At 39.8% G+C, this 10,356-nt stretch overlaps 1 protein-coding gene across 1 annotated transcript in view; it reads right to left on the bottom strand.

Moving 5' to 3' along the window:
• Mnat1 (MNAT1 component of CDK activating kinase) overlaps positions 1 to 8,327 on the bottom strand; it is a 145,031-nt gene extending 136,704 nt beyond the window's left edge. The window contains exon 1 of the mRNA XM_085830458.1: positions 8,116 to 8,327. Coding sequence (XP_085686584.1) covers positions 8,116 to 8,204 — 89 coding nt within the window. The 5' untranslated portion in view covers positions 8,205 to 8,327. The remainder of the gene's footprint in view (positions 1 to 8,115) is intronic.
• Positions 8,328 to 10,356: the final 2,029 nt, after the last annotated feature.

Below are 10,356 nucleotides of genomic sequence, written 5' to 3'. Positions count from 1 at the left end.
AGAAGGAAGAAGGAAATGTATCTTTAATATTTAATATTCACACATACACAGAAATATTCAAGCACAGAAATTGCTACCTGTACCTGATAACCAATAATCCTCAGTGTATTTGAAATTTCTATTACTGCAAACATCAAACATTTCATACCACTTAAGACTGGCAGCACCACTCTAAATAATAATCACAATACATAGTATATTATGTGCCCAAAGAACACTAGCTACCATGTGTCAGGTTAAACATGCCAAATACCTTGTAAGAGAAATCAGCTTGCATAGGGATACATTTACAGTGGTACAACAGGTGCTGAGCATCCCCAGAGCAGGGCTCCAATGCCTGGAGGGACACAAAGCCTCTGGAGCTTATCTGCTCCTGGGACGCTCATGAAATAGTACAGTAATGAATCCTCTTGGGCCACATGTTTTCAATGATTTCTAGTTTATTACATACTCACTCCTCACAGAATATATGTTTTAGTTTCCATTCTCTTTTCAAATAATCTAAATCTAAAACACATGAAACAAGCAAGAAACACAATATATTTCCCAAGGAAAAGTTAGAAGCACTAAATTTACCCAACTCGTGTTTGTTATCATGCATGGGATTCCTACTATGAAATATATGAGTCTGCATTTAATAGCAGCACATTACATAGATCTCCTTCTGCAATTAACTCCCAAAAGGAATTAAACATTAATGAGTGCCTGAAATATAAACAAGACATTCATAATCTGAATAATGAGACAGAAAGAAACATCTGTTTCAGCACATATTCTAAATCTTTAAAAGAAGATGGCTCAGCAGGTAAGAGCAGTTACTGCACAGAAATAAGGACCTGGTCAAACTCCCAGCACCCGCATAAAAAGCTGGGTGTGGCTACGTGCCCTCTTAAGCCTGTGGTGAAGATGCAGGAGGACCACTGGGACTTGCTAGCCACTTTGGGTTAGTGAGAGACTCTGTCTCAAGGGCACAAAGTGGAATGTGATAAAGTAAGACACTTGACATCTTCCTTGGGTTTCCATGTGTTCACAGTAATCACACACATGTATGTATGCACTACATATCTACATAGACACAAAACCACCATACATATACATATATACACATACACATAGCTTATCAGTGTCAAAGGCAGACATTTCCCTTTGCTATTAGCTGAGCAAAAAGTAAATACAGGAAAGGAATCTGAATTTACTAACACCATAATCATTGGGGTTTTTAATGTTTTTTTACCTTTTTACTTTATGTGAATCAGTGTTTTGCCTATATGCATATCTCGGTGAGGGTGTTGTGTCCCCTGGAACTGAAGTTACAGACAGTTGTGAGCTGCCATGTGGGTGCTGGAAATTGAACCCAGGTCCTCTGGAAGAGCAGCCAGTGCTCTTTACCACTGAGCCATCTCCCCAGCCCCACTAGTCTTTTTTGTTTTGTTTTGTTTTTCGAGACAGGGTTTCTCCGTATAGCCCTGGCTGTCCTGGAACTCACTTTGTAGACCAGGCTGGCTTAGAACTCAGAAATCCGCCTGCCTCTACCTCCTGAGTGCTGGGATTAAAGGCATGAGCCACCACGCCCACTAATCATTTTTAAAATATCAATTAATAATGACATTTTGGCAGCATCTGAAACAACACTAAAATTGAGCCTTGTTTGTTTAAAAACAACTTAGTTATGGCAACAAAGTAAACACCATACAATTTTCTTTAGGAAGCAGCTATATTTAATACTAGTAGATTTCAAGGCCTTTATAATTTAATGGAATGAGTTGTTTACAAGTAAATCAGAGTGAATGTCAGATGCGGTTTGCTTCAGTTACCTAGAATTAGAATAGCAGGCTCATTAAATATATATGAATCCATGATGCAGAGAAACTGCACCATATTGATGGAGCCCTCATTAATTTTCAATGATATAGCCACTGTCATATTTATGTTAAAAAAGGGGGGTTATATATCATTTCCCTTCATCTCAAAATTCTTGTTTTTTACATTTCAACTTAGTTAAATAAAAAAAAAAAAAAAGCCTAACACTCCAAAGCATTTCTACTGAGGTTCACTAAACTTCATGTTTTCTTCTCTATTTGTAGAGAAATCATATGCACATTTGTGCATATGTAATACATGTACACGAATTATATATCCTGATAGACAACATGAAAATGAAATATAAGAAGGTACTGCTATTATTTCCTCCCATAAGTAATAAAATTCATTTAGCCTTCCTGTCATCTAATAATAATTATAAAGTAAGTACAGACACTTTATATATCATAGGCCAAAGATAAAGATGTAGCAAAATACAGTAATGGGCCACAAAATCATGACTGAATATTCAAAGTCGTCTTTCTTTTGTTGAAACTAGCATCCTGAAAAATAAAAGGCACAGAGAGCATTGTTCTAAGTAGATGAACTTAGTTGATAGTATAGTGTTTTCATTTAATACATAGAAAACCACGAAATGCAACCTTTGTCGAATTTTATTTAGCAAACACGATTAAAATTTAATTGCATAATTCCTAACAAATGCATACACAAAAAGACTGGAATGGGCTTTCTTTTCCCTGTAGGTCAGACAAGGAGGATGAGTGTGGAATACAAGCAAGATTGATAAGAGCCTTCCAATTTCTAGTTAACATGTCTTCCAACTTCCTATCAATCCTGGTAATAAAGTAAACAGCACTTTGTAGCCTGTGCTTTTGTGCATATCTCCTGACTGAGCTCAAGAGCCAGATCACACTTTTCTAAGAGGCTCTTCCCTCCTCCATGCTAAACTATACATCATTTATACATTTGAAGCCAACCAAACATTTTGTTCCCTTGGTGCTATCTTTCATCAGTTTAAGATGTTATCTACTGCCGGGCGTGGTGGCGCACGCCTTTAATCCCAGCACTCGGGAGGCAGAGACAGGTGGACTTCTGAGTTCGAGGCCAGCCTGGTCTACAAAGTGAGAAGTGAGTTCCAGGACAGCCAGGGCTACACAGAGAAACCCTATCTCAAAAAAAAAAAAAAAAAAAGATGTTATCTACTAACCCAAAGGCCCTGGCTGCAGATTTCACGCTTTTGATTTCTCCTTCTGCTCCTTCTTCTCCTCTTCCTCTTCTTTTCTGTTCCCCCCTCCCCCCCCACCCCGTCTCTTCCTCCACCTCCCCCTCTTCCTCCTCTTCCTCCTCTCCTTCTTCCTCCTTCTCTTCCTCCTCCTCCTCCTCTTCCTCCTCCTTTGGTCTCACTATGTAGTCCTGGCTAGTCCAGAACTCTCCAGATAGACCAAGCCTCAAACACACAGAGATCAGATCAGACTATGTATGGTGGCACATGCTTTTAACCCTAGCACTTGAGACACACAGGCAAGGTGCATCTCTGTGAGTTCAAGACCAGTATAGTCAAGACTACACAGAGAGATCCTGTATGCAAAAGAAAAAAAAAAAAAAAATCACAGAGATCTACCTGCCTCTGCCCTCTGCTTCTGCCTCCCAAGTGCTAAGGTTAAAAGCATACATCACACCTGGCAAGTTTTGGGCAGGGGGTGGGGGGGAGCCACCATGTGCCATTGCAGAGTGGCACAGGCTTCTGCTGGCCACCACTGCATACATAGGCAGGAAAGTTTTTTGCCAAGATGAGGTTTTGAGAATTGACCAAAATTGACCAATCAGAAAAGAGAGAAATTGACCAATCAGAAGAGAGAGAAATTGACCAATCAGATGAGAGAGAAGTTAACCAATCAGATGAGAGAGAAAGTAACCAATCAGATGTAGGAATGCAAATGAGGTAGTAAGCATCAACCAAGCAAAACACAATCCGGGTGTGAGACACGCCTCTCCTAGGCCTATATAAAGCAGCACCAGGGCTGGGCTCAGGGTCTATTCGCCTCTACAATCAAGCTCTCCCAATAAACATGTGCAGAAGGATCCTGTTGCAGTGTCGTTCTTGCACGTGCGCAAGGGGGGGGGGGGTGTTTTTTAAACAAATAGTTCTTTTTAATAAATAGATTATTTAAAAGAATAACATAAAACCACTTTTATGCCTCAATTACAAATTTTATAACTAGATTCTCCTTTTCTTCCTTGTAAAAATACAAACTAATTTCCTTTGAGTCATGCAAAAGAGCTAAATACAAGTGGAGGAGGGCAGATACCATGTCTGCCACATTCTTTGTTATATGATTACCCCAGGAATGTTTCAAAACTGAGCACAAGGTTCACCTGGATAAGTAATATATAGTATTTCTAAGGATAAGATATAGAGATAAGATCAAGTCTTACCCCAGCCCAAATCAAATCATTACTAGGGCCCTGAGATTCGTATTTTAAATAGACAGCCCAGGTGGTTCTTTAGTCAAGTCTGGGAATCAACGACTTGGAAATTTTATAGAGTATACAAGAAAAATTGCAAAAATATCAATTACTAAAGATCAATAACTAATAAATGACTGTTGAGCCTTGCTTTTTTGTCTTTGAAAGTAGACTTAGCACATTTAAAACTTGAGCCAAACTGTTACTATATCCAAGCTTAATTCTCATTATTCTCATTCCATATACCATCTTAGGTTCTATTTGCTAAGTAAGTTAGGAAGCAAATTGACAGACTGACTCCTGAAACCATTTTTTATTACGTGTGTTACTTACTTGGAGAAAGAGAGTCCCTGAGATCAGAGGACAACTTGCAGGAGCTGGGTTTTCTCCTCCCACTAAGAAGGGCCCAGGGATTAAACTCAAGTTGACCATATTGCAGACCCAAAAATATTAGTGTTTCATTTAGAATATTGGCAATATCTTTTCATATGTGAGAGTAAATTAATTCTTAAATTTACTTGAACTCTCCCTCAAGTAATCCCTCACAGTAAATGACAAATTTTCACTAAGTTTACACCTTAAATGGCCAATCTAGGATTGAGAGTCAAGAGAGCTATCATAATATTTGTAAGATATACTTCATGCCCCCTTTTTAAAAAGTTATAAGAAAACTAATTCTATTTCTGTTTATACTTATAAAGAGCTAGGCAATTAATATGCTATCATTTCTGGCTCTTACAGATAAAACTTTCATCTTAACAAATAATCCTTAAGATTTAACATACAATTTCCTGTTATCCGTTTGAATGTTAGGGCACAAATTTGACAATAACTTCCTAGAAAAGAAGTACTAGAAGGTGTCAATAAAGACAAAACCCTCTGAGTATGAAACTCTGACACCAAAGCTCCCTCCCAGACAGCCTAGGCTACTAGCTAGTCCAAGGCCAACTTGAGTTACAAAGCAAAATTCTGTCTCAAAAAAAGAAAAAGGAAAGAAAGTGTGGAGAGGAGATCTGGAGAGCCGGCTCAGTGGGTGAGAACACTTGCTGTGCAAGCAGAAGGTCCTGAGCTCAGATACTTGTACCCACACAAAAAGCTGCGCACATGGCCTCAAGTGCCAATAACCCCAGCACTATGAGAGACAGGTGCTAGCGCCAGGTTTAACCAGAAACTGTCTCAAAGAAATAATGCAGAAAGTAATGCAGTGGTAGGGTACACAGCATCCTCCTATGGCCAGCACTCAAACTAAGGCAGAAATGCCAAAAATTCAATATTTGTCTAGGCCACAAGACATGTTCCAGGTCAACCTAGGATATGTATCAAAACATTGTCCTGCCTTTAATCCCAGCACTTGGAAGGCAGAGGCAGGCAGATTTCTGAGTTCAAGGCCAACCTGGTCTACAGAGTGAGTTCCAGGACAGCCAGGGCTACACAGAGAAACCCTGTCTCGGAAAACCAAACAAAAAACCCCACCAGTGATAATAAGGCCTGGAGTGACAGCTCAGGGATTAAGAACACTTGCTACTGTTCTAGAGGACTCCAATTCAATTTCTACCATTCACAAGGTAACTCACAACCATCTGCAACCTCAGTCCCAGGGGATCCAGTGTCCTCTTCTAACCTCTCGTGGCACACATGCAAACACCCATACACATAATATAAACAAAAGAGTCTTTAAATAAAGACACATCCGTTTTGCATTACTAAACGGGAAGAGAGCAAGTGTGGGGAAGTTTGTGCGGCTGAAATTCTCAATGCAGCCTCCTCCCTGACCAGAGAACTCACGGAGGATACCCACACGTTTTCAAGCAATCCCCAAGGATGAGTGCCTTCTCCAAACTGTTCTGTCCAATCAAGGTGCTGTTTCCTAATGTGCACATCTCTATATATTATTTAAAATAAATAAACACCACTTACTAATTATTCTCACCAACAAATACATCAATGAAATATAAATATGATAAAACTCAATGTACCTAATCATTTTGATTTAACACAGAGGACAGAGAAACTCAGTAGACAAAGCTAAAGAGACTATTTAGTAAGCAAAAAATCCAGACTCTTAGGCAGGACAACTCCATCGCTACAATAATCCAGTACAAAAGAAAAGAAATGGAACAGCTACATCATAGACACATACACACACACACACACACACACCACATGGGGGTTGAAGGGCTTTGGGGCCGGCAAAAAGAATGTTAAAGCCAGAGATGAGAGGGAGTGCCATGGAACAGCCCTGGAGTGCACACCACAGCAACAGTCATCTACCCTTCAACCTTCCATCACAAACACAGAGGGTACCCAGTGGTGAGTGGGGGAGAACGTGTCTCAGTGGTGCAGCTGGTGGAGAATTTGGGATGAAGTTTGAAGGGAATTAAAGGAGGATAGAGTGGGGATGAAGGACGAATATGATCTCAATATTTTTTTCAGAGCTAAAATAAGTGATACAGAAATTTTGCAAAACGTTTCTAAAAAATCTAACAGTCTGCTAGTCATGGTAGCGCATGCCTGAAATTCTAACAATTTTAGTCAGAGAAGAATCTAAAGTTTAAAGCCAGCCTGGACTAACACTTGAGGCCCAGTCTTAACAAGCACCTAATTATATACCAACAGTATTCCCTCATTGCCACTGGCCATGCATTCCAGTTGACTGCCTTTTCTGGATTTTTAATCTTAAACCATCCAGTCACAGTTACACTGTCTAAAGCAAAATAAAAGTTAATTAGGAAAAGAGACTCTGTCGAGAAAAAACAAAAACAAAAAAAATAAATAAAAATAAAAAGAAAGAAAGAAAGAAAGAAGGAAAGAAAGACCAATTAAGGAAATTAACAATCACATTATGACAATTATATAGACAGCTCATTGTGCAATTTCTGCCTGAAGACCTGTCTACCATATTGTACTTTACCTTCTCCTCCTGGAGGAAGACTGGGCCTATAGGAATATTGTGCTCACAACTTTATAGTGCCTTTAGTCTCAGACTACCTTTTCCTTAAACCACTTCTCCATAAAAAGCTGACAAACACTTTGACCAAAACTCTGCATTTATTCTTCAAAACATTTATACACAAAATCACTCTCCCTCCTTTCACCACTGAGCAACCAAAATACACTTACTTCCCAGAGCCGCTTCCTGGGATCCATACTCTTAAGAACCACAATCCTGAGAAATCTCAAGATCATTTCCGGTGAGGAAGGAACGATACCTGCATAAACTTATCAAGAGAAGGCTCACGGTATGACTCTACAGTGCCTGGAACAGAATGAGCACGCAATAAAAGCCGACCATTATCTAGCTAAAAAGTAACTGCCTTGAGTCTGTATTTTCTTCCTTTACATGATTTAAGTCTAACATAATTCATCAGGACACGTATACATACACAGAAGGCTTTCCAACTAGTTCACTCGATCAACAGCAACAGTGTACACCCAAAGTTAAGTTTTCAGTTCTCTTTTCAATTAAAAAAAAAATCTTAAGAAATTAAAGATTCCAATCTCCCACGCTTTCAGCCAGACATCTGTCTGGAGTCTAGCTAACAACACCTAGCTGGAAAAATTCGAGATTTTCACTGGCTGGAAAGATGGGTGAGGGTCAACCTGCCAAACTTCTGCTTGCCACAATCAAAACTCCAGTTTCAAAGTAGGCCAGAAAAGCTAGGGGCGAGAGGCTACGAACCTTTTAAAGGATCGACGCTCCCTTTTTTCATCCCCCTCCCCCACTGTTTAAACGAACCACACCCTTTATTCCCCCCCCCCCCCCAGCGGCCCCCTGGCATCTCCCAGGGCTGTCCTCCCACCCCAGGAATCCACGGTCGCCAGACTCACAGAGTGTGTCCGCACACGTTCACCATCAGCTTCAAAGAAGGGTTCCGGTACTTGGTGGTCTTACACCTGGGGCAGCCCTGGTCGTCCATGGCGTCTCCTCGGTTTTGGATTTTTTTCCCCCGACACCGATTTCAGCCACTGCCACCTACAAGAACCCCCAGACCAGATGTCAACTAGGCTGCTACCAACAGGCACTTGGCCGGAATGGTCCTTCGCGAAAGAGCACCGGCTAGAAGCTAGGCGCTGCAAAACAAACGTTCCGGGAGCGAGTTCTCCGTTCCAGCCACTACAGTTCCATCCTAACCTTAGGTGAATCAGCTCAGTATCTTGGGATGGAAGAACGGATGCTTTTAAATTACACACCTTTTGCCTAATTACATTTTACAAGGAACCATATCATATCAAAAAGATAAATTCTTGTTTCCTTTGGAAACATCCACATGATTTCAAAGATTTATGCTGGTATGCAGTCAATAACACAGACTAGTAGTCTCTTTTAGAAAATTGGACAGTCTGTACTGTAGATGTCTTCATAGTTGTGTAATCAGAACATAATTTGATTCACATATATGAGGATTAGAATAATGCTAAGTATAGTGGCTCACACCTATAATACCAGCACTTGGAAGGCTGAAGCAGGAACCAGCCATGAGTTGGATCTAGGCTCCATACTGAATTCTGTACAGCCTGGGCTACCTAAGGAGTAACTGTCTCAAAAAAAAAAAAAAAAAAAAAAAAAAAGATAAAGTTGTTTACGTTCATAAAAATTCTCTAAATGCAATTCTTTGTACAAATTCTAACTAAATGTCAGAATACTTCTATAAATAGTATCTAGTACCTGTTCCTACTCAAAGGCCTTCCCCACTCAAGACTGCCAGGCAAGCTGAATTGTACAACCTAACTCTCATATGTCTTGCCCCCAATAAAAGACCTCATTTATTTTCCAAAATATTAAATAAAAGGTTATTTTATAAAGCAATTCGAGCAGGGCAGTGGTGGTACACACCTTTAATCTCAGTATTCAAGAGCAGGAACAGGTGGATCGCTGAGTTCCAGCCAGTCTGGTCTGCAGAGCAAGTCCCAGGACAGTCAGGGCTACACTCAGAGAAACCCTATCTCCAAAAACAAATTTAAAAAAAAAGAAAAAAAGAAAGAAATTAAGAAAGAAAGAAAGAAAGAAAGAAAGAAAGAAAGAAAGAAAGAAAGAAAGAAAGAAAGATAAATAAATAAGTGAGAGAGAGAGGGAAAGAGAAAGAATGAAAAATAAATGAGAGAGAGAAAGAAACAAAGAGAGAAAGAGAGAAGGAGAGAAAGAGAGAAAGAGAGAAAGAGAGAAAGAAAGAAAGAAAGAAAGAAAGAAAGAAAGAAAGAAAGAAAGAAAGAAAGAAAGAAAGAAAGAAAAAGACATTTTATTTCAGCAATCCCAAAACTCTGAGGACCTGATTCTCTCTGGGAATTGTAAGCCACATTTATTGTATTAACAAAAATACAGAAGTCTTTTTTGTTTATTTTGTTTTTCGAGACAGGGTGACAGCATTTCTCTCTGTAGCCCTGCCTGTCTTGGATTTGCTTTGTAGACCAGGTTGGCCTCAAACTCATTGAGATCCGCCTGCTTCTGCTTCCCAAGTGCTGGGATCAAAGGTGAGGGCCACCACGCCCAGCCAAATAGACACCTTAGAAAGGTCTATTAGATAATGAATTATTATTATGAGTCTTCTCCACCTCTGAGATAAGGATTTATTGATACTTAACAAAGGCTTAATGGAGACTAAATGAATTCATAAAATGGCCATCAAATAACAGTGAAATATGGACATTTTAAATGCCAGGCATTTTTGTCATCACCTCCATCTAACTGAAATTCTGTCTGAAGTCAACTTGTAGACAGGTTGCCTTGGTTTGGTTTGCTTGCTGGTATGAGGTGTGGTTCGTTTTTCAATATTTTTATTCTAAGTAGTGTGTGTGCGCATGCTCATGTGCCTCAGCATGCCTGTGGTGGCCACAGCACAGCTTACAGGAGTTAGCTCCCTACCGTGTGAGTCCTGTAGAGGAACTCAGATCCTTAGGCTTGGTGACAGGTGCCTTTACTTGCTATGTCATGTCACCAGTCCTGTTCCATGTTTTGTTTTAATATTATTTTATTACTTACTTGAGAACTCCACACAATTTATTTTGATCATATTCAGTTGCTCTTCTACAACTACTAGGTCCACGCTCATCTTGTTCTCTCTCTCTCTCTCT

Source organism: Mus caroli, unplaced genomic scaffold (genome assembly GCF_978045245.1).
Source record: "Mus caroli unplaced genomic scaffold, Mus_caroli_1 scaffold_14, whole genome shotgun sequence".
In the NCBI taxonomy this organism is placed as follows: Eukaryota; Metazoa; Chordata; class Mammalia; order Rodentia; family Muridae; genus Mus; species Mus caroli.
Note: the sequence above shows the minus strand (reverse complement) of the source record. Positions and strands in the feature narration are given on the sequence as shown.